At 36.7% G+C, this 25,992-nt stretch overlaps 1 protein-coding gene across 1 annotated transcript in view; it reads right to left on the bottom strand.

Annotated features, from left to right (window-relative positions):
* ANKRD10 (ankyrin repeat domain 10) overlaps positions 1-25,631 on the bottom strand; it is a 38,255-nt gene extending 12,624 nt beyond the window's left edge. Inside the window, 5 exon segments of the mRNA XM_067294007.1 lie at positions 11,045-11,120; positions 11,123-11,133; positions 11,595-11,686; positions 19,211-19,363; positions 25,312-25,631. Coding sequence (XP_067150108.1) covers positions 11,045-11,120; positions 11,123-11,133; positions 11,595-11,686; positions 19,211-19,363; positions 25,312-25,512 — 533 coding nt within the window. The 5' untranslated portion in view covers positions 25,513-25,631.
* Between the last annotated feature and the right edge of the window lie 361 nt (positions 25,632-25,992).

Genomic DNA, 25,992 nt, shown 5'->3' on the forward strand with positions numbered 1-25,992 from the left:
AAAGCCATTAGAGATGTCCCTTGAAAGATACTTCTCTTAATTTCTCACAGCTCCTTATAAAAAAGTTTTGACTAGCTAAAGGATACTATAACATAAAATAACCTCGACTTGCTGTGAAAGGAAGCAGTAGGGAAAAAAATGTAAGCCTTTGGATAACATGGACAGAAACATCTCAAAGTTTCACATGTTCATCAAAAAAACCCTCTTTTCTACCCACTCCAGTTTTTTGTATGTTAAAAATCCCTTCAGTGCCAATTTTCTTGTTACTAACTCTAATCTTGAAGTATCTGAAGGCCCAAGGAAGCTCAGAATACACTACTGGATATTAAATCTTAAGGCAAGCTGCAATTTTGTTGCTACTAATCATATAGCAAATATGATAGCTCTATTTCTGCAACTGTATTACCCAGAATATAGAAATGAATACAAGGAGAAATGTCCTGAAAAGACGTTTAAAAAAAGATACTGCAGTTGAGGACAAAGTTATGTTTCTTCAGCATTCTTCTCTAAGCTAGGTTACCTACTTGAAACAAGACTAGGCAAGTAACAAGCAACACAGACTGATATTTTTCAAAGAAAGAGATCTTATTAAGTAGCTGCCAGTAAGGAAGGCGAGAAAGGACGGAGGTACATCATATTAGAGAAAAGAAAATTAGCCTAAGCCTTGAAAAGTTACGTACATCTTAAGATTAATCAGTCTTCTATTAAATAGTATTCATTGATGTGGTGCAATATTTTGCAAAGGTCAGCCTAGTGATTGTCAAAACAAACATATGTGATCCAAAAATATAATTCCCCCTCTCTTTGCAGTTAAAAAAAGTCAAAAAGCATAAGACACCTTTGAAGGAGACCAGTCCACCTACAGAAACTGGTGGAGAAACTGAAGAAAGTACACTGAAAACTACAGCTCTGAAAAAAAATTTTTTTTTTTGGCATCTACTCCAAACAGGAGTATATGTGAAGGGCTGAATCGACAAACATGAGAGAAATCCCTGACTTAACCTTATCCAGAACTAAATGCAGTTTTTGTTAAGTGGTCAGAAAGTCAATTTGCTCTGCACTTAGAAAACACATACCTTGCATCATTTCCAAAGCAATTCATATATCTGAAAGAGAGACTGAGTCTTGTTAAGATTCTTTCACTTGAGAATATTTCTTTTTTTGCTTTACAATTTATTCATTATTTCCATGCAACTGTTATTACTGCAGAGAAATTAGAAACATAAAGTGTGATATTATTTACCCCCATCCTTCTATGTAGGTTAAAATCCAGGAGCTGGGAATGATAAAGACATATTATTCTCCTTGAAATACCGAAGTATGAGATGCTAACACCAGGGCAAAAGAAAAAAGACAAATGTAACCAAAAAGATAATTTTTTCTCATTATAAAGTTATTCTAAATAAATAAATAAATAAACAGAAAGAGTTCAGAGAAGTCTGGATACGGAAAAGTAGAAGTAGGTGATCTCAAAATTCCTTGCTAAATTACATCTTACACTTGAATTATTCTGTAGTGACAAGTGTTTTTTTTAAATAAATTCAAAAACACGTACTGTTTATTAAGAGTTTAAGATCTGACTTTTTGCATATACATCTATTCATATACCTTCTACAGTGCTTAAAACAACACTCTTATAATCCACTTTCTTCATCCATCAAGTGATGTCCACAGGCAGTCTTCAAAACTTTTGATTAATCTTGGTATGAAGAGGACTTTTTTTAAATTCTATTTTTCTCCCTTCAGTTGACATCATCACAATATCCATTTTAAAGGCCCAGTTCATCTGAGAGTCTTGGTGTCAAATTAAAGCAGCTATTAAGAGGATACTGATGAAGTACATGCACAGATAATTCCTTCTGAAATGCTTTTAAAAATGCTGACTGAGGGTCTAATTCAATTATTCAATTATTGTTCAAAAAAAAAAAATCTGACTAAATAGGAGCAGTGTACAGAAACAGGAAGTTAACTTTCAGTTTAGTTTTAGTTAAGCAGGATGCTTTGTACTATTTAAATCTAACCACAGTTTGTTGTTTTGAAAAATGCTCTAAAGAAAGAAAAATCTGAAGCAAGCTCTCAGAAATATGCAAGATACTTCCAGTATGATTAAGTTATAGAAAGTAAAGTAGAAAAAAAAATTAATCTAAAATTGTTTAAATCTAACTAACTTTCTTGTAAGAAAGATTCACTTCAGGATAACTTACAAGATTTACTCTTAGAAGGTTCTGTAGAAATAAAAGATAGACTTCTCACATTGAATTTTAAATTATACTGAATTTATTTAGAAAAAAAACTTGATTCTAAGTTGTTTCAATTGTTCATATTTGTTCTACTTATTGGAGGGAAAAGCACGTATATTTCTACGCATCTTTACTATGTACTACTCGAAATACACTACCTTCCACTTATAATGTCACATACTTTGAAAAACAAAACAAATGTTTCTCTGAAAATTCAACATTAAATCTTTGGAAAAAACACGTAAATATGTAGAAAAAATCTCCTAAATGTATAATTTTAAATAGTGATTACATCACCTACAGCTTACTGTGTTTTTGTTAATGCCATGCGACAATCTAAGAAAATAAACCACAGTTTTCGTATATCAATGTAATATCTGTTAAAAATACTGATCTCAACTTATCTATTGTTAGTTTACAAATAAAAATGTAGATAACTGTAAATTAGGGTAAGCAAAGCATGCAAATCTATAGATTCTATATCTGAATTCCTAGATTAGCATTAAAACCAATCACCGCAACAAATACCTCAACAGTATGCCTTGTGTGCAGAAAGGAAGCGATACTGAACATTCAATGCCACAACTGTAAGGTTTTCGGAGAAGCACCTGTGGCAGTTTCAGCAGTTTCTATATGGAATGCTCCCCCTTTCTAGGATTACTTGAAAAAATCAAGTCAATTCGAATTACGTAGCTGTAAAACATTGACATGTGTAGTTTTTACAGTTTCAGAATCTTCTGTTTGATTTAAACGGGCAATGGTGCATAAACAGGAAACTTATATCATAAGGGATCACATATTTGCAGGCAACATTAAGATTAAAAGTTACATTAACATACATAAAGTGCTGTAGCACATTATTCATTATGTAAGCCATTATCATGTGACCACCTTAACAACAAGACACTAAGCCTTTTATGCCTTTTAAGCATTATTACTTTCATCCTGAAACCAATTTGTCAGTTCTTCACTGAAATTTATACAGAATGGATTAAAATTACTGGTCAACTCATGGCTTCAATTACTTTAAATTTAGTATGCTGTATTTCAAAAGAATTAGTAACTATTCCTATACAAAAATTAGCAGATACAAGGATTAAAACAAAACAAAAGAAGAAAGAAAAAAAGATCAGAACACTAATACGCCCACAATGAGAAAAAACGTTTCCTATAAACATCAGTATACTATTCTAAAATTTCTAAAGCAAAATGTTTTTAAAATACTAAACTTTAAGTGTTTTAACCCTTTGGTGTCCAAATACAGAAGTTGTGAAATAGTTTTTTTAGAACATACTTTTTTCAGATACCAAGAGAAAAATATTCTTAACAGACGTGTGCCATTGCTGGGGACAGCTATGAAAATTCATGCCAGGATTACATTCTGGGCCTCTACAAAAGCACAAGTTGGTGCCAAGTTTTTATTTCACAACAAAATATGTGGCAGCTGAAATTATTTTAAACTGTTAAAACTACAGTCAAGAATTGGAGCACCTCCTCCAAAATCATAAGGCGAGTATACTAGAAAGAATAAAGCTCTTTGTGAAGCTGCTTTGTTCACACCAAAAATCAAGGTTCACCAAGAATTATGCAGCTATAACCAGCTCCTAGGTACTTCGACTCACATCTGAGCAAATGCGAGCACAAGGAAGAATTCATGAACCATGGTATGCAATACTAAAATACTAGAATCATCAGTAAAACATCAAGGCTTTAAGTATTGTCAAGTGTTATAATTAATTCATATAGTTGGAACGTGTTGAATTTTCGTCTGGTTTAGATAGCCACTTATTGCTATATCTGTTTTCCAATTTAATGCTTTAAGACCGACCTTAAACAGTGGACTTGGATATTTACTTTCTCTTGTAAAAAGTGATTCATATTCCCAAGTAAACTTTTGCCTTAACAATATACCACTATCTAACTTTGTCTGGTAGAAGCAAATCAACAATATATTTTAATTTACACTTAATCACATAAGAAATGATTCCTAAACACAGCTCTCAAAAAAAGCTATGAAAGATATGGTAACTTTTAAAATGAGTCTGCTTGCAACATAGCATAATAGAAAAGACCTTTCCTGTTAAAACGAAAATAAAGTTTCCCTGGATAGCTAGCAACAATGAATTTCAAATAAGCATCTTAGTAGCGCAGTCACTTTAAGGTCAAAGACAATAGAAAAGAGTTAATTAGCCATTCAACCTTATGAAAATCAGAACTATCACTGCTACTGCTGTTATGCTTCTAGAAATAGATTAGGAATTGTAGATAAAGTTGCTTACAGTGCAGAAAGTGTTATGGAAAACTATTAAGGAAAAGTTCTGAGCAAACCCTGACTTGAAAAGATAATAGCCTTGCAACACAGATTCTGCCAGGGTGCTTCTAGGAACAAATACAACCACCACATTTCTCCTCAATGTATAAGCTGAAAAACAGTGACAACCTAGGATTAGAAAAATTAAGAAAGAAAGCTTCTATCAAATGTGCCAAATACAAAGGCAAGATAAAATTCATGAGAATTAGTATAAAAAGCATGGACAGTAAAAGCTTGGGAATAAAACTGAAGAACTGAAGTAAATGAACTTCAAGCCACTATTTTTATATCAACAGGAAAAAAAAGCAAGAAAGAAAGGACTAACAGTATCAGATGGATTTATTATTTTCCAGTAATAGGCATCAAGAGGAAGACTTCCAAATCATATAAAATTTTATTTTTTGCAACAAAAATAACCAAATGTAATTATCTTTTCTTCAAGCAGAGAGAAGATCTTTTGGATTAAGAAACTAGTAAAGTGCATGAAAGTGCTTTAAATGAGCTTAACAGAATTTTTCTCAACTTAAGATTCTCTCAATTTAAAAGAAAATTTATCTATCATGTATTAGCAACATCATACAAAATAAAAAAAAGAACTGCTCTGAAACAGAAGAATATTTCTCTTCTAGAACATCCTTCCAAAACTATAGCTGCTGAAGCTATCCCAGGGTTTGTTAAGCTTCCATGCAAGGAGATATGTCTCAGCCTGTAGTACAAGTCACACATTTCACAGCCTTTTCTGATCAACTTGAACATGCTACAGACCATGCCAGAACTGCCTAATGTTTTTGTCCATATTCAAAGATACTAGCTGAACTATGATCAACTCTATTGAAAAGACACAAACTGGAATAGCAAATAAAACCCAAACCAACAAATCTACCTGCAAAGGTTAGAATGGGTTGTAATCAACAATTCTCCAGTCATATATCCAGTCAAAAATATCAACAGATCAAGCACAGTACCCTTATAGATCACCACCACCAATATCTGAACTAACCACCAGAACTAGTCAGGCAATTCTATTTGTCAATATACTGCATTCTTGTTTCTGCCACTGTACTAACACACTCTACCCAACTTCTACTTTGTAACACCTTGATTTCTCCACCTGACTTAATTGCACCCCACACCCAGCTTTCTGTTGCAAGAAATAGCTTATTTCATAGGAAAAATAACCTATCTTAAGGGAAGCTGCACAGTGAACATAAACACAATATCATCTGAGAAGGCAGATCACTCCCACAAAAAAGCCCTAACATTCCTGCCAGAAATCTTAGTTATCTTTTAAAAGTGTTGATAACATTTCACTGTCCTTTATCCAGCTCTTCTGGACTGAAGAAAAGCAAAGAAACCAGTGCTATAAATCAAAGAGTCTCATTGCTAATGAATAAGTTCCCTATCAAGCTGACCCATATCCTGCGCCCTTTCTTCAAGAAAGGTCACAAAATATCACTGCTTTAATGAAGGATTTAACTTTCTCCACAAAAAGTACAAACCTCTCAAATTCTTCTCTCTTTCTGAACTGACGTCAGTAACCACTGCTGTTATTTCACCCTCATGAAGAATAATCCACTACCAGACTCAGGGAACCGAGTGCTGAGAGTTTGCCTCAGCTTCCTACAATTACACAAAACAGCTATGGCTGTGAAAACTATCCTCTCTCATCCTGGTTTACTGTAAGACTGAGCCTCTTTCTTCCTCTCTTTGATTTACCACTTATCCATATATGAATGACTGGTCTCAGTATTCCCAAATATTTCCATGGAACTAATCCAAACAACTTACGATACTGCCTAACTCCATGGTCACAACCTCCTACAAACCACTTAAGTTCTTCTACAATGATAAAAATCAAGAGTGAAACCAAACATGCAAAAAACTAGCAAGCTTTACTTGTAATTATTTTCAAGAAGAATTAGAGTTTCACTACATTTATACTGAAATATACAAGCCACTTCAACTTTGCCTTTCCATAAGAATTTGTATGTGATGGGAAGGGAAGCCAGTACCCCAAAACTTGTAGCCTCCATATTGCAGAATGACTAACGACAAGAATACTAGTATGAGGGCCTTAAAATACTTATTACACACAATGAAACAGAACAAAAAAAAGTCACATATTTTCCTCAACTATCCTGCACCATCTAATAATACAACAATATTAATTAATCTGGCCATTTAACTGCTATATGGAGAAAAGGCAATCAGGTTTGCAGAAGGAATTATCTATGAAGAGATCTTCAGAGTTAAAAAGTATTAAACACTACAAAAATATTAATATAGTAATAAATATGTAACAGCCATTCTATTGAAAAAGTACCTAACTTATTTGTAAACAAATAATCAGCAGGAACTGGAAGTATTATTCTCAAGATGGGGTAAATGACAATAAGAAAAAGTAGGATGTTGATTCTTCTACACTGAATCAATATAACAGTATAGCATCCAAAGTAAAAAAAAAAAAAAAAAAAAAAAAAAAAAAAGACACAGCAATGGCATTTCAAATCATGAGTATGTAACACCAGAAATGAGTTGCAGTTCAATATTAGAAGTTGGGTAGTTAAGTTACCTAGATAAGGAAAACAAGCAAATGCTAAAGAATTATAGGTATCTGCTAAGAGTTTTTTTTAAAAAGCAGGAAGAAATCCAGACACATGCAGCAATATCTGTTTTCCAGGTAACAAACAACTAAACTAACAAAGGAGATATCCAAATTCTGAGACCCTTGAAGAGAACAGGCCATAAGAATTTCCCCTCCAGACTTAAGAGGAACTGACTGTTTACATAACAAAGGAATAACCCATTTTTTAAGGTGTCTCTATGTTGTTTATCATCACAAAACCTACACATCACTCTTCTGTCTATTCACTAAAGATAACTGAATTTCAGAAAGTCAAGAAGTTGCAAAGGTACAAATAAGAACAGCTGGGAAATCACAGTAGAGGTCATAGTTAAAATTTGAAACAGATTTCACTTCAACAAGAACAGTACTACAAGAATTTCACAAAGGGCTGATCCAAAGGCACAACGAGAATCTATATTAGACAGATTCCTATGTTACAGGGGGTGGGGAGCAGTTGTGAAGAAACAACAAGAAATTACGTTTCTTTTTAAACAATGCAACACAGTTCACAGCACATCAGCTGTAAAGATGAATTAAGTCAGTGTCAAAGAATTAGAGAAAAGTTCTTACTAAGAAAAATAAATACTGGAGATGCAACATTTCTGGCATTGTAAAAAGAATGAATGTTAGTCAGCTTTAATAAGAAAGTGGCTGAAACGTTTCCCTGAACAAGCAGATGAATGTTATGATATGAATCTGTCATCCGGCAGAAACAGATGTACTGGTATATTTATTCCAGCATGTCAGTTATTTTCCCAAACCTGAAGACCAGAGTATCAGAAACCAGAAAGGAAAATACCTCTTCAAGTCCTTGTAGCACCCCATCACGGTAGACAAAACTATATTTTCCAAAAACCTTAAGATTTCTGCCTGGGAAAAATAAAAGCTTTCCTATCCCAGTATTCAAGCATCTTGATCAATTTACCTCTGTAGTAAGCAAGTAACAATGGTATTATTTTATCAGTATAAGCAGAAATGTTCTTCATCAAGATTTTCTATGTTCAAATGGATGGATACATATTAAGCCACATCCTGACCTTAAGTTATATCTCTCTCTATCCCAGGAGAATACAGATGAAACAAAAACTAGTATTTGAAGCTTCTCTCCTAGCTCAAGACCAAGTTGCTAAGGAATATACAACTGTTCAAATGACAGTTGCAGAAGAATTTTTATTCACAAGTGGACACGATACACAATTGAGTTGCATTAACACATAGGCATGAAATGAAAGAAAACAGTTCAAATTAGTATAATTAACAGCTGCATCTACTTTTATTATTATTATTATTTATTCAGCAATGTCCTATGCTTATATCTGAATTTTATATTTACATATAACCTCTGATATAATCTCTGAAATTGTATAATATCCAGTATTTGAAAAATAGTGTACTAAAAGAGCAAAACAAAACATGGCACCAAGACGGCTTTACCTCTGTAAAGAGCTGTGGACACTTGGTTTGTCACCATTATAAATAATACACAATCAATCATACATAAATTGCATCATTATGCCATTTTAGTGAAAATCCAGCAGTTATTATGGATACTTTTTAAAAGGTACTATCCACATTAAAAAGTCAGTTACACAGCAAACCTTTTCACTCATATGAGGACATTGTGACCACCTGCTTCCCCCTCTTCAAGGGTCCATGAATACCATAGTTAGTGGAGCAACCATTTTTATGGCTGTAGGACATACTGTGCACAGAATATGCTTCAGCTAAAATGAGAAGGTAAATACCACAAAAGAAATCAAAATATTTTCACTGGGGTACAATTATTATTGTTTAATATTACTAAAAATTTACAAAGGAATAGAGACCCAAATTCTCTCTCATCAATTAGGAAAACAATGCAACACTTGATGAAATTTAGAGACTGCAACATATTGTATTTCTCTGTAAAAGCAATAGACTAACAAGCCTGCAACAGAGTAGAACAATTCAAATGAGGTAAAATTATTCAAACTAAAATTCTTACTTTTATCCTTTACTGGACTATTGTCAATATTCTTTGGCTTCCAGTATAACCAAATCAGTGAATAATGCAGGGACACAGTAAATGCTGATATCAAAGATTACAGTAGTTCAAGTTATTACATTTTAAGAGCAGTATTTCACTTATTAAAAATACATTTATTGCAATATTACACTGCTGAAAACTATTATTAGTGTAATAATGAAATCTTAACATCCCTGTTTTACTTTCTCTGTGAAACTAGTAATGGTGCAACACTGTTTACTATATATATCAGGCATAAGGAGTATACGTGACTATTTGCAGTCAAAAGGGATATTCTCTGCATCTTCACGTAACTACTTTTTGATACCATAATAACTGTATATGGAAATAAAGCCTGGATCAGAAGACCTAAGTCCCATCAAAAAAGCCAAATTCATCATCAGTACAGATCAGCACATCAGTTCTGCTGATTAGTACTTAGTTCTATAAACTCTTGCCTTGGTCCTACACAGTTAATTATCATTTCAGTTAAGATATACTAACTAAAACTCAAATAAGGATGAAGTCTCCCTCCTTTTTTTTTTTTTTTCCTCCTAACAGAAGCCACAAAATAAGGGAGATAAAATTTGTAGAGGTTCTACATTTTCAAGATGTTATAAAAATCAAGAAATCAACAGAACCATTAGATATGGGCCCAGTTTTCAAACCCAGATGACCGAAAATTAATATCACTGTCAGAAGCATACACATGGATTTGGCCTTATTTAAAATATGGGGTCTGAAAACTAGATTCGATGGAATAAATCCTGACCTCAGTCAAGTCAATAGCTCTCTCTCATTCGGGTCTCGGGGCCAGAATTTCACCCAAAATTAAACTACTTGGTGAAAAGTCCTGATCCTCTAAATGACTAAAAACTCTCTTACAGCCTACTGTATTGGCATCATTGATGGTAACATTTCCCGGACAGGATTTTATTTACCTATAAAACTCATGGTGAGTGTATGCTACCGTAACACAGATGGAATTTAAAGTTACAAAACTGAGAATCCAAATTATTTTCTGTTCAATAAAACAGCTATAAACCTGTGCTATTTCTGCTGCATTTTACATTAGAAAGTGATCAAAAATAGCTTTGGTCAAAGGCAGACATTATTCTCAAACTTTTACAAAAATGTTTTCACTATGTCTTGCAAATATGATGTTTAAAAAAATTTTTACTCCATAAATTAAAGTTGCAGCCATATCTCCAACCTCAGGTACTCAGCTACTTATTTTGAAAGTCCTATGGGATCTAACACTTTCTCTTCTTACTCTCGTCACTCATTTCAAATTGTTTATGTAGTTCTGAAACTTCTCTTTCAACTGAATGCTTTCTGAAAATTACAAGATTACATACTAATTGATGATGATAATTAAGGTTTGCTCAATTCCACAGTAAATTTAAATCCAAGTTTATCTTAAGACATTTGAAAGTGAATGCAAAATGGGAATTTATAAAATTAAGATTGATTTCATGAAACTTGTCAATAACTGACATTGACAGCTGCATAAGTTACTTCAGCGTCATTTTTTATGAAATGATTCATTCATATAAAGTAATTTGCTCATTACAGTTAACTTAAAAGTTACTATATTTCCTGAATACTCTATGATACCATTGAAAAAGTTAAATTTTAAGGTAGATTTATTAGGTCATCATTACAAAAACAGTAAGATGGAAACCAAAGGGTAAAACAAGAAATTAACTATATGATTCTTATTCCACTTACAACTCAAAAGTTTCATATTGCAGGTTAAAATACAACAGACTAGTTATCATTTAATATAATAAGGCTAGTTCTACTTAAAACAAATTGCTAAAGTATTTACGTTATTATAAGCCATAGAGCTTATACTCAACATTTCTAGGTGAAAACTGCATCCATTTTGTCCATGCTGTAAGTTGCAAAAGTTTGTGAGATTTTCTGAATGTTTTTGCAGTACATAAACCTTTAAAGAAAAAAGTTAACAGTGCAAATACATGATATACTAACAAACAGAATTAAACTAATGGCTAGGAGTGAGTGAAATGCTATTTTGCACATGATGTTGTTTTTGCATTGCTTTCTAAATTTATTCACCAGTGTAAGGTGTAAATTTGTTGTAATAACTATACATTTTATAAAACGTGCAATTTGGGGGCATTTCACAAAAGCTTGCTAAGTATAATTTTAATAGATCAGATATAAATGCAATACTAATGTAGCACAGTGATATTACTTAAGTACAATATGCTTTATTACTAGACATGCAACACATTTTGGGCATTATTACAGTTGAACATGTCTAGCTGTCTTTTAGTCAAGTATCTGCTGTTTTGATTTTTCTTTCTGACATTAGTATCTGTGTTTACTGGTCTAAGTTAGTTAGCTAAACACACAACAATCAACAAAGCAAAAAACCTCACTTACTCTATTTGCGCACCATGAGCCACAAGGGCACTTATGGAATCCATACTACCAGACCGTGCTGCTTTATGAATAGGAGTTTCACCAACATAATCCTGTAAAGACAAACTACATTTTGTCAAGTATAGTCTTTTTAAAAATGAAAGCTTACTTTACATTACTCATTTTAATTAAGCAAGCAGATATATAAATGCAGCATTTATTGACTAGCAAATGCATCAGGTACTTTATAACATTATTTTGAAGTTTGCAGTAGGCTCTGAGGTAAATATACTTAGTAGGAAGTAACGGCCAGGGCATTAACTCTTAAGATGAGCATTATCCAATAACCTGGTAATCAGTACAGTCATATTCTGCAAACCTGGTTAAAAACCAGCCCATATTACAATAACAAGTTATACTAACACCATCATATTTCGTTTCCTAGCACATTTGTTCCCTAATACCTTGCACTGAGCAAGCCATCTTGAGTTTAGAAGCAGTATGGTCATACTCGTGGGACTATACTGCTTCCAGATCTTGCTGACACACTGAAACAGTACTGTATTACATCAAGAATACTCACCAGGTGAGGAATATCTGTGCATATCTCCATTGCAATATAAATATGACCCTGGGGTTCACAAGAAATATACAGGCCAGATCTCTCCTGAGACATGTATGTTTGACCCCTTTGTCTTATGGACTTTTCTTTTTTGAGACTATCTTTATCCATTTACATTCCAGTAGTGTTAACCAGCACATCTAATCGTTCAGCCTTTTCACAATATGTGCAAACATACTGAGTAAAGTGCATTGCTTTTTAAGGAAATTCCTCTCTGCAAACTAGCTTCTCAGATAACAGAAAGAATCTACAGCAATTGTATAAATGCAATTGGTAAGCAGCAGGTGAATTTCATGCGTCATGATCTATAGACTGCAGATGAAATTCAGTACGTGCAACTAACCATCAGTATCAGGAACCATGCAGGCGAACCTGTAAGGGGATGTTGCCTTGAAACAGCAAGTAACTGTTCAGTTATTGGTTTGTTACATGGATTTATTGTCCCAGTCCTCAAAATTTTAATTGCCTAGCAAGTTTCTTTATTTCTTCCCCAGCCTTTCTTTCCTCTCTCAATTTTTGACAGACTTGACTTGTCTGTTCCACTGACATTAAACCAACTCTAACTGTATATGTCTAATTTTTGCTTCCCCATTCCATTTATTAAAATAGTGCCAAGAGGAACTATTGCACATCTTCACTGACTTGCCAGTCTTTACACAAAATGATGTTCACACCTAACTTTACAGTACTAATTACATTTTAGTTCTATTTGAAATACAAACATATTCAAAATATAATCTTACTACCATTTTGATCTTGAAGGTAACAGGTGTTTTAAGATCTCTGCTAAGCTTCTGAGAAATCCGATCACATCATCTAGACCGTGTAAATATAACTTGAACATGAATTTTTCATTGTTTTATGTATTCTCAATTTGCTACTTGCCAATTTAATTTCAGAGTAAAGTATTATTATAACAAGTTACACACAAATTCACTGATGATAAACCAGTCTACCAATGCTTAAGACATGCATTCAGCTGAACAGAAAGTAACAATAATGGTAACAAAGACATGTTATAAACTAAGGGAAATTGCTAAGGCTAGCAGAGTTTTGGAGGCAGGAAGAGCAGAAAACTCCTTAGAGTCCTTAGTGATTAGAAAAGAGCCATACAGTCCTCCTTCCAGGAGGGCTGTCTGTAGTTGATGGAAAGAAGACTGCCTTCCAATGAAGTTTACATAATTTTTCTTACTTATTATTATTGCTCCCATTTATTATTTCTGGTATTTATCTTTATTTGAAGTTACAGGAAGACAGATATATTTAATGGGGATAAAGTTTTATTAACTATCATACATGGGAATTTATTTGGCACTAACTTATCCAAAACAATTTCCTCCATAAAATAGTTCATTTCCCATCATGGAACCTGTCTTCAATTCATCATTTTGTTATTCGGCTTCCATTACCCCCTCCTGCTGAAGAGGTAAGAGTGCAGAAAAAGAAGGGATTTGCCTCTTAATTTGGCTCATCATCTATATTTATAATCCCACTCTAACTTAAAAGATAAACCTTCAGGATCAGAGTTCCGTTCAGGGCAAGTTATTCCAACTAGGCATGCATATGACAGATGAGGAGGATCTTTACTAGCCCCATATACCTAGCATGTTGCTAGGTATGCCAGCTATGCTATGATAAAGCTTGGAGAACTGAATGAATTAAGTACTGTTGTGGGGAAATGATGAGGAAGGAAAGGCTCTTCTTCCTTTGCAAAAGAGCTCCTCACCAAGGCACCAATCCAAGAGGATTAACCTAAACTTGCAGCAGCTAATAATCACCCCACCAATACTGAGAAAAAGGTAAATACCTCAGAAGAGTACATGCCTTAAGAAGGGCTTCTTTCAACCACTCACTTAGAAAAGCCAGTATCCCCTTCTCCGAAGCCAAGGAATTGAGAAAATATTTAAGAGAATTATGGAATATGTGAATTTAGATTTTTATACCATTCCTTTTAATTACTGCACCTAACTTTCAGTTATCACTAATGTTCATTATCTTCTTTTGAAGTTCTCCTAGAAGACTGAATGTATTCGCACTTCCATTTATCTGAAATATTTTCCTAGTTCTACAAAGAAATCCTCTCTAGGTCACGAGCTAGAATGGAAGACAAAAATTATTTCCCACTAAACAAGAAGGCTTTAATGTTTACTCTTTCTTAAAACACATCCAAAATATCAAGCTTACAGAAGAAAACAAGGCTTCAGAACAATTCTATTTAGATTCAACAACTAGAATGGATGGCCACACACACAAAAAAAAGCAACAAAACAGGTTTTTCAAGAAGCTCCTGAGAACAGTTCAGTGGCTAGGTTACTTGGCTCTATACTTGGCATCATACATTTTGGGGCACAAGACACCCCTCTTCCCTGCCTCTTTTTTGGTTACATGGAGCAAACTAAGTTCTAAATTCCCATGGAGGAGGAACACTGTCCTTTCTGAAGACAAGTGCAGTTTGTTTAGCTTGGGGTTATGACTAAATTATCTTTGAGTTGTATCTCATTTTACTGAATAGCTACCTAGCTTCCTTCCTTGTTCTCTTTTTATTTCTATGCTGAAGTCTTTGCTACTCTGCTTATTCCCGCTCCTCTTTTAGAGGTGATTATTTATTCAGTCCAGTCTACAGTCATTTTTTACTCTATTTGCCTCTTCCCATCTTTTGGGGGGATGCAAATTTCTGTTAGCTTTCATCTCTTTCAATTGAATCTGGAGAAGAAAACGTGAAATTGCTCTAAATGCCTAAATGATTCAGTTAAAAATTAACTAGTACCTTTAATCCTCTGCTTTTTATTAAAAAAAAAATAGAAAAGTTACTTACCTGTAACTATTCCTTTTAAGACAAGATGCCCCCACGCACATTAGCACCGGAGGTTTTTAACTATGTGAGCACTTTAAAAATACTTCTAGTATAGAGATCTTACTGAGACATGGAAGCACCATCTTACCTGACAACAAGTACAAACTAACTCAGTTCCTTACTCAACTGACAGAATTCCGAATTCTACGAACTCATCACATTTCCAAAAGATGTTCAGATTTCTTAGACCCAGCACCCTCTCCCTTCTGAAGCCGGGAAGTGAAGAAGGTGAAGATGACTGTAGTATGGTTCCAATTCTTTGCTAATAATGCTTCAAATTCATGATCGTTTCTCCTTCTGGATTTTGAGGACAGATGAGAGCTGATGGAATATTTTTATTTATTTAGATTTAATCCAGCAGGAATAGGTAGTTTAAAATACAAAACTATAACACAAAGGAATGAGATTATTTTTCTCCCAAAGACATCAATGTGCTTACAGTTCTTGCCAGCATGGGTAATCCTACCCTCCTTAGTCTTCTTTCTTGCTGTCACCGCTGCCACGTGGTGATAACTGGCTGGGTGAAAAGTAAATTAGCATCACCTGTATAGAAGCAGTATTTCTTATCCCTTTATTGTAAGGTAGGCCACATGAAGCTGTTTTCTGCAAATCAACACAGGCCATTTCCAATAGGAAAAAAATTTAACATGCTAAGTCCAGATGGAAAAATATTTAAATGAATTAACAGGCCTTTTATTAAAAAGGACTCATGATTATCTGTGCATAGCAGCACAGAATCAACCTATATTATGACAAGGATAAAGCAACAGAAAAAAAAAAAAATCAGGGAAAGTAGCAGCAGTATAATTGCTTTGCACTGTAACAGAGAACTAGAGCAGGCAGGCAGATAAGTGGAGGTGTTGACTCACAATGATACTAAGAATAATTAACAGGAATGCCCAACGAAGGGGAGAGAGGAAAAAAAAAAAAATAAAAAGGGCAAAAACCCACCAAGTAGGGCTTTCTCTTTTGCCCACTGCTGGGTAGAAATAGGCAGGATCATTGCTTGGTACTTCAGCTTTCTCCTGTGAATTTTTATGGTGACCCTTTGTGGGGAGAGGAGGGAAAAAGAAAATACAAGCAAACAAAAAAAACCTGCCCACCATTCAGAGAGAGACAGATCCAAGAGCAAACAGGGGCTTTTGCAATGAAATTTGTTTCTTTCTGAGAGGAAACAGAGGTTCTAAGAATGGGAAGAAAAGTTGCTAAGAAGCAAGATACAGTTGTGACAGGCAGAGTTTTCAGCGGTTGTCCTTAATCATTGCTACCTGAATAGGGTCCTGGGCAACTGTCACCAGCACTGAGATATGCATCTTAATGTTTTCCCTGAACTTGTGGCCAGCAGTGTGAGCTAAAAACCTCAGGCCAGATGAGAAAGCATGCATGGAAGTTCTAGTGAGTACTGGAGGTTTACACCAGGACTCAGATTCAGGTGGATTCTGTTTCAGAAGCTATCCTTTTCTTTTCCCAAAGGTGATAAATTAGTCTGGAGCTAATGACTAAGAATCAGTTTGGAATCATATTTTTACTAGTTCGAGTATCAAGTATTCCCAGATCTCTCTCAGCATGTGTTTTGAATCCAGTGTTGTCAGAACACTTGTCCTCACACAGGCATTAGCCAGTGACTATGTCTCTTTGAAGGACAGCATCAGTCAGGGAGCTGAGAGGAATAATCAAAATATGCATCAGGAAATAATGCTACAAAAGCTTGGAAGTGTGCATGGAAGCCCTACATGATAACCTGAAATTGTTTGGCAATAAATAAGAAACTAAGATCATTTATTAAGCAGTTCCAATAAGAGTAACAGAATTTGACTTTAAGTGAGCAAACAGCAGGAAGGAACTGGGGAGATAAACTACACTATGCTTTTCATGGTCACATATGAAACGTCCCAAGTATCTGCAGGCTGTGTTTGCTCCTACAAGTAGCACCTAAATATACTGTCTAGCTTTCAGTTCTTGTGCAGGTAAAACCTGTGTGACTGACCAGTAGCATCTTAACAAAGACAACTTGGAGACTTGTTTTTGTTTCTACTAACATTTTAATTAATTAGAGCTATCTTCTTACCTTATTACTAAATCTAATTAAGATACTTCTTGCATGTTCAATCAATATTTTGTGGGGGTTAAAAATAAATAAATAAATAGAAAGCAGCTGCCTATTACACTCAAGTGTAACTTGACCCTACCATTATCATCAACATATTGGTAGGTTACATTGTGGAAGACATGTATTATTTATGTTAGTGTCCACTCCCTGTCAGTATCTAAATCCATCCTTGGAAATCTGTAGGATACGATCATCACTATCTCAATAGAAAAAATTCAGGACCACATCACTCTTCCTCCTGTGGAGGACCACAGATCTTTATTATTTGGATTTGCTTAGTGACAGGCCATCGGTTTAGAAAGAATACTCCCAAGTCATGAAGACTAGCCCACTCCTTAAGCGGGAATGAGTTTCCAGTCTGCTTTTAATTGCAGATTATACTGCCTTCTGCTTTCCCTTAAAGACATCTACATTGTTGCCCTGAGCTCAAGGAAGGATCTCTCCACATTTTTCTCCTCTTCTTTTGAGGGCTAAATGCTACCTCCTTCTTTGTTATAACCTCATCCACTAGATCTCTCAATTTTTTTTCCATCATGTTGCAGGACAGCAACCTTGTTCTTCAACTCCATTTCAACCTCACTGATCAGTTCTCTTTATCCTCATAGCTGAAGCTTTCATTCTTCTCATTCATTCATCTGCACTCATTCTTCTCTTCTCATTTAGCAGATATATGTAGATCTTTAGTCCATGCATGCCATGTCTCCTCTCTCATCACCATTTCTTTACATTCTCACCTGGACTCCAGATGCATTTCTAGTTCTTGCATTTTCTTTTCTGAAGATTCTACTGCTACGCAATAATAGCTTATTGCATAAGTTACTTGTTTCAGGTATCAAGGAGAAGATGTGGTTTATAGCCTCTGCATCCAGTCACCTTCATTGTTTCTACAATTCTCTTGGTGTCTCTCACAGCTGTTCTCAATGCACCAGCCTTCTTTTCTGCAAACTCAACACAAACTTCCCCATTTCTTATTTTTGCATAACTAAAAAAGTTCTAGAAATGCAAAAGTTCAAGTTCTTCTGCAATCTTAGCTTAACTTTATTGCATATAAAACACAGTCTGGCCACTAAGTATTTTACAAAAAAGTAAGATGCTTCAGGCCAGAGATTTTACAGCTGCAGTGCTGTACTACAGCTTTAGCAATTAATATTAGAGCATATGCATTTACTATCATAGAACATTATAAATAAAATTTTCCAGTACTGATCTCAAGGTACATATTATGTATGCACAGCACATAAATAGATCCTTTCAGTACTGAATGGATTCTGCAAAAGCATAGAAGTTTTAAACACTTGATTCTGTTACTGTAGCAGAGTACAAGAGTCCTTTACATATATTTTGCTGTATTAATCCACTCTCTGCTACCAAATAAAGCATTATCCACACACAGAGTAACAGTAGTGGAAAATTATCAGAGAAAAAAAATTCACTCATTCATACTTCGTTAACAAAGTACGTGTTTCTGACCTACTCACAGGAAGTTACTAGCAGAACTTTAGAAATAATCTAAAAATGGAAACAGTATGAAACCAAATACAACTTAAAATAAACCATGGCAGGCCTTACTAGTACTAGCTAGATTTATGACTAAATCATGAAGAACCATTAAGGTCTTGTGATTCAGTAGATAATGGTGAAGTCACTAGTTCATTTTTCAATTATTGATATATTTAAATGAGAAAGACCTTTCTCATTAGTTTTTTTTCTTTTATTTTTTTTTCCTCCTATGGAGGCATTACAATATTAGTATAATCGCTAATGCTGTCAACACCAGACCAGCATGAAACCATTTTGTTCCACGAAGTAGCAAGATGTCAATTCCTGATAGAAATAAGCATGCTTTCCAAACCTTAAGGGGCTTAAAGAACATTTATTAGTTCTATCTCTACGACAACTATCAGTTACAGGCCTTTTTCATCAAGTCATTTGACTTATGCTCATGTTTAGGATATAATCTTTACATGTACATGTAGATACGTGCAGTAAAAAGGGACCAAAACCATCATTCCAAAATTATACACAGACATGAAACATGCATTAGTCCATACCTGTTTGTTTATGTTGGCCCCCACTTGAATCAACCAAATCAGGCACTGAGGATGTCCTCCAAAAGCAGCAATGTGGGCTGGTGTTTGAGCAAAACGTGTTGTACTGGCATTTACAGAAGCTCCAGCTCTCACTAACTGCATTAGGCACTCCAGCTTTAAAGACATGAGGGAATAAAAATAAAAGTTTTATAAAGATGTGCTATGACACAATTAGCACGGGTTAAATAAAAACATCCCAGAAAATTAACATAACTGGTGAAACTAAGTGGATGCAAAACAATCAGTGAGAATGTAAACATTAGGATTGTTCCCTTTCTCCCTATATTCTTTGATCAGATACCATACCTGAAAAGCACTTAATTCTCCCCCTCAAAACTGAATGTCAACATTAATTTTTGGGATGGGGGAGGAGGGGGCACAAATACCTCAGAGCTGACTTCAACGGATAAGTTGGTTCACTTTTGTTAGAGGGGGAAAAAAAAGTTCCTGAAATAGCAAAGCTGCAAACATGATAATAAACAGACATTAATTAATTTTTGCCAAAATAATAGAGTCTTGTTAGGAGATATACAGAAGTATTTTTCAGAAAGTTTAGAGGAAAGTAAATTGGAAAATGAAAGAAAGATTTTAAACTTCTTTAATGTTTTCCTGAAGGAACTGAAGCAGATTATTAAGGAAAACTAACAGTTTTAAAGTTAATCTATATCTAACAAGGAATGAATCATTTTCACCACTTTCCTGTTATTACAGCTGAAGAGCTGTTAAAATGAGATAGCATGCATGTCTGTAGTAGTGCTAACAAAAAAGCTTTTGGCTTTAAAAAAAAAAAAAATTACTTTGCCACTCTCTATATTCTGGCTTTCATTTTCCTATCATACTAACCAGAAGTGTCAGATATCAGAACAGCTGCTATTTTTAAATGTTCATAACATCACATTTGTAGACACTAAGAAACCACAGCCATGATGATCTCAACTTTCAAAACCAGTCAAAAAGTACTCTTTTTCTGTTTCACATAGTGACACTGTCTTTTTGTTGATAGGAAAAGGAATGCACTATCGTAAAATAAACAAGTTAGTCTAGGCTTCAATTTATTGTGGTTAGAAAACAAACACCACCACACACACACACACACACACAATAACAAAATAGAAAAAAAAATCCCTACCGCAATGATTCAGGGCACTGGGTCATATAAAACAAAAATCTACTGGTCAGTTTCCCATAATTAAAAAAAATGTTTATTAGCCATACAACAGCTGTGGAATAATTCATTCATAAAGGAGTGATTAGAAAACATCAGAAAGTCAGTCGGCAGCTTGATTAAGGCTGAAAGCACAAACATCAAAATTCCAATGATATTCTCTGCTGCTGGTTAATGTCAGTCTTACTCATATATCTTTTTTAACCTGTACATTCTTGATCTCAACAAGTTACGTAAATGAGATAAAAGGACCAATCACTATTAAAGTATTTTTCTATTAGTTTTGCAAACTCACCATGAAGAAAGTGTCCAGGGGTGAGGGTAACTGAAATATTGCAGTACTAATGAATCTAGCTCCATAAACCTTAACATTAACAAAAGAGAAAGTATCTTTTTAAAAGCAAACAAGTACTGCAAAAAAGCAATGATAGTTACATCAAGGTATAGCAAAACTAGTATAATAAAAATATAATTCTAATGCTAGGTTACCCAAATAAATGCTGTATTTTCTGATCTTAGATTTTTCTTATTGTCTACATACTAGCACTCCCAATATGGCCATTAACCTTTAATAAATAATTACTAATGATGGAAAAAAACACCAGCTACACCCAGAGGTTCCTCTGCAAAAGTTCAGCCAGTTTTTGAAATAGATTTTTTATAGAATTAATTTGAGAACACTTTCATATAAGCATTATAACTTCAGCAAAGAGTAGTACTTCCTGCACAGAAACTGGGCTGAAAGAGGTAGGCATTACAGTCTGCCAATTTGGGGGGGGGGAGGGGGGGGGGAGTGGAACTAATGAACCAGTGTCTTCTAGCACTGTTTAAATCTGCTTTATAAGATGGATACATGTCATGATTAAATATATGACTTCACATGTAAAAATTTTTTTTTCCTTGAGCTTTTCTTTTTCTTATCTCTTAAAGGGTTCTAACAATGAAAACAATGCTGCATCCTATTAAAAGCTGAAGCATGCTGTCTTCTATATCATGGCTGGCAGAAAAAACTGCTTCTTCCAACACTATTGAAAAGTGAGGTAAGTTACTTCTGTGGATAGTAAAATGCAAACAGACCTCAAACCAAAAACCCACTGGATTACTTATGTTTTAGGACAGGACACGAGTCTGCTCTTGTTAAGCACCCTTTTTTACTTAGAGACATTTTCCAGTTTATTACTATACCTAAAAATGGAGGTGAAAGTGTGATTTAATGAAGAAGATGCACAAGTATCCATGTAGTCCATGATACTGGCAAAATACCAAGGAAGAGATTGACATTTTTATTTGTAATGCTTTTGTCCCAAAAGAAACAGTGTACTGCACTACTATTTTGCTTGCTATGATGTAAATGGCCAAATGGCAAAAATATATTTAAATGTCAGAGAAGAGTACAAACAAGCAGGTACAGTTAAAGAAAAAAAATACATATGCAAGCAGTTAAAAATAAAAATGAAAATAAGTAAAAAAATAAAGCAAAGTAACAGCAGCTTTCTATTTTATCCTTGCCTTTTGTTTTCTACCTATATGGCAGCTTTTCAGATCACTAACGATTTCACATTCTGATCCATCTTCTTTTCATCAGAAAACTACAGAATGGCAGTAAAATTTAGGGCACTATATAATTAACTCTAATTTGAATATAGCAGCTCTAATGATAATCCATTTAGATCTCAATCTATAAGGAGAGAACTGCTGTCAGGGAATATCCTGAGAATACATCATACAAACAAACAAAAATACCAAAAACCAAACAAAAAGAGCATACTTTCACTAGAATTTCAAATATTACAACCAGGAATACTCATCTATCATTTTTAATTCACTTTTCTTATAATTTAATTATTATTTGTAAGCTCTTCAGGTATGTTTCAACAAAATAAGACATATTTATTTCTAAATACCATGTTTTCATTTTTTTAAGATACCATATTTTTATTGCTACTAGACTAGTATTTCCAAATAAAAAACTTCTTTCCTCTTTCACACATCCATTTCTAATGGATACTGCCTTTTGATTGTGCTTCCTCATTGTGGCATATCTACAATTGTGTGCAAGAAGGTAGTTCTACAAAGCTTTATTCTATAATAATATTGTAGTGCCCTTTGATATAGTGAGGCTTTCTTCCATGTTCAACTTGTGCGACAAGTAAAGGAAAAGAAAGGTTTGTATATTGTTAAAGCTCACCAACTCTGGACTGATGCTGCGTGTGCTTGTGCGCATACATGTATGAATTTTTAGATTTTACTGCTTATAAGTCATTCCACAAAGACTTCTTCCAGAAAGGAACTAGAGTGATTTTGTCATTCCAGCCTCATGCAGAGACAAAGTTAGAGCCACCAACACGTCTCCTGGATCATACTGCTAAATTACTCTATGATAAAAGAATAGCCATGAAGTTCTGTTGTTGTCTAGTTTCTTTCAGGAAAAGAATAACAAACAAGTGAAAAGCCCCCCCAAAATCAAGAGAAACAAAAAAGTACCAGAAGAGGGGAAGAGTCTTGTTGAGTAACTACTAATGAACGCTTCACAACCATTTTAAAATCCCAATACTTTGAGAAAGAGCAGAACTTTTCATTTGCAATTTATGAGCAGTCTGAATTTGGGGGGGAAAAAAAGTCATAAAAAAGAATATAAAAGCCATGCATGTGAACATTCGCTGAAAGCTATTGTTTCACTCTTGGCAATTAACAGGTGAAAGGTAAAAGTGTAATTGTCCCTAGCGGACACAAAACAAATCAAATTTAGGATCCAGTTACATTAGTGCATCTTTTTGAAGCGTGCTGTATAGTCTCTAGCTCAAAGAAATAACACGCAACAAGAACATGCGCATGACTTTCATAAATTGAAGTCACTGCTGTCAGAAGACTTTTAAAAAGGCACATATTTGCAGAGTAGTATAAAAACATCTGTAGCCTATATCATCTTTGCAAGTTTCATTTCCCTTGACAGATTTGTTTCCCCCGCCATATGCAACCAAAAAGAACCCCCCAAAACCAAAGTACATTTTGCTGTGGGTACCTAGGAATGAACATTACAAGATACTGTGCTTACATTGTTCCCTTTGTCAGCTGTTTCTCTAAGAGTCTCTGACAGGAATGATAACATACACAAAAACCTCATATATCCTAGCATAATAGGTAAAAAGCACAAGAGGCTCCAGGGAGAGGGAGGGAGTGAGGGAGGGATGCCCCCAAAGCCCAACTCCACATTTGAAGGGCAAAAGCAAGACTGCCGCATGCACGGACAGAAGAGAAATTCTTACAAGATGGAGAAAGGAAACAGGAATCATAAAATAACATGATAGGCAGAAGACTGATAATGCCTAATAATGCCAAATCATAGCATTTTGTACAAGCTTACTTCATGACAAGGGTTTTTTTTAAGCATTTATTTCTAAATGTGAAAGACTATTAGCTTCTGAACAGGTAAACAACCACTTCAGCTATGTTCCTAAAGTGCTTCTCAAACAAGCATTGCAGAGCCCATCATCTAACATACAGAACCCATCTCCTAATACACGTTCATAAATCATTATGACTGCCTAAGTACATTCATTTTCCTTCCCTAGCACACAATCAATAAACAGACAGAAATATGTTGGGAAAGAGAGGGAAAACAACAACAAGAAAACCCCCTCAAAATCAAAAGCCAAACAAATCAGTGGAAAAACCATGTATTTCCAGGCTACAATTCTGCATTGAAAAGAATATTAATAGCATTAAGAGCTAGGAAAGGCCTACATAAATCAATAAATTTGGATAATGGCCATCTTAAGCTTTTGAAGTTAAGGATAAGCCAGAGAAGAAAGGTATTTTATAAAAATATTTGGGCAACTTTTCCATTTGGCTGTTGCCTGAATAGCTGCTAATTCTCATTTTCAAGCTTCTTAATCCACCAAAGGACTATTTTTAAAATGGCATTAGGTTTCTTATATAGCAGGCTTCAAACATTGCCTGTCAGCTCAGAAAGATCACCAGGTCCTTTTGAACCTTAAGGTTAAAAAATGCGAAGGCAGAGGTTTCAGGAACACGGACCGAGCAGCTTCCACCCTTCACTTAAACGCACAACTCTGTCCGTGGAATCGAGAAACGACATCTATAGTTGAGCGTAGCTACTTTTCATATCTGGATCTTTTCTGCATCGCACTGATGCCAAGGCAGTTAATTCCATGCTCGCATACGTGCGTATATACACCACAATTTGTCTTTCACATTGAAGGCAACAGAGGAGCGCTCTACAAGCACAATCATCTTCTTCCCAAACGCCTAACAAGCGGGTTGTCATAACAGACGCACCACAACAAAACAGTCTCCAGGTGGGGAGTCTGACGACGACAAGGGCCATGACTAGACTCTGCGGACAAAGCATGGGGCACGAGCAGAGGGTGGGTTAGTAGGGACGCGCGGAAGCGGCGCCGCCGCGGCTCCGGCCGCGTGGGAGGTCCGAGGGGGCAGCGGTGGGCGGGGCCCCCTGCCCCTCCTCCTCTCCATTGGCTCCCGCGGCCCCTCGCCGGTGACCCAGGCAGGCACCTTTTGAACGGGAGACCCACGGCCGCCCGCCAGCGGGGGCGGAAGGACGCCCACTCCCGCCGCCGCCGACCGGGGGGGGCGGGGGGAGGCGAGCGGTTCAGGGGTGGCAGGTGCCACCAACTCCACCGACCGCAGGAGGGGGGAGAGAAGCCCGAGCGCCGCGGCTCTGCCCCACGAGCGGCCGAGGAAACCGCCGCCGCCCGGTGCCCCGAGGACAGGGGGGCGGCGGGCGCCTCCCGGCAGCGCGCGCGCGCAGGGGGCAAAGATGGCGCCGCATTGCGCGCGAGCGGGACTCGCGCCCTCTTTCCTCCCCCCCCTCCCCCCGCCGCCCGCCTTCGTCCCGTTGGCCGAGCCGCGGCCCCACCTTGCCGAAGTGCGCGGCCCAGTGGATGGGCGTCCAGCCGTAGAAGGAGTCCTCGGCCGCCAAGTCGGAGCGGGGCGAGCTCTGGAGCAGCGCGCACAGGGCGGGCACGTCCCCATCGCGGCAGGCGCGGTGCAAGGGGAAGCGCAGGGTCAGCAGCTCCTCGCTGGAGAAACCCGCCTCAGGGCCGGCTCCCAGCGACATGGCGGGCAGGGGGGAAGCGCGGCGGGAGGGGAAGGAGGGGGGAGCAGGGAAGAGGGGAGGGAGAAGAGAAGCGGGCGGGCAGAGGCGCGCTGGCCAGGCTGCAAGCGGCGACTGCGGTTGCCGTTAGCTGCCCGAGCACAAAGGAAGCGGGGCGGGCCCGGGCGCGCCGCTCCTCCCCCCGCGGGCGGGGCGGGCGCCTCGCGCCGCGGCGGAGCAGGCGCGCGGCGGGAAGCGCGCGGCTGTCCCTTCCCCCCCCCCCCCCGCACGGCTGGCAGGGGCGGGGCAGGAGCTCGCGCGCGGCTCTGTTTTTCCATTGCCCGAGGCGGGAGGCTGGTTGCCGCCGCCGCCGGGGGAGCCTGCGCGAGGGGGGGAGCCGCCGCCGCCTCCCGCCTCGGGGCTCCCCGCCGGGGCCTTGCCCGCCGGGGCCTCGCCGGGCGCTGCCGGGGCGCGGGGCGGCGCTTGTGGGCTGGAAGGAAAGAG

This window comes from Apteryx mantelli, chromosome 1, assembly GCF_036417845.1.
Source record: "Apteryx mantelli isolate bAptMan1 chromosome 1, bAptMan1.hap1, whole genome shotgun sequence".
In the NCBI taxonomy this organism is placed as follows: domain Eukaryota; kingdom Metazoa; phylum Chordata; class Aves; order Apterygiformes; family Apterygidae; genus Apteryx; species Apteryx mantelli.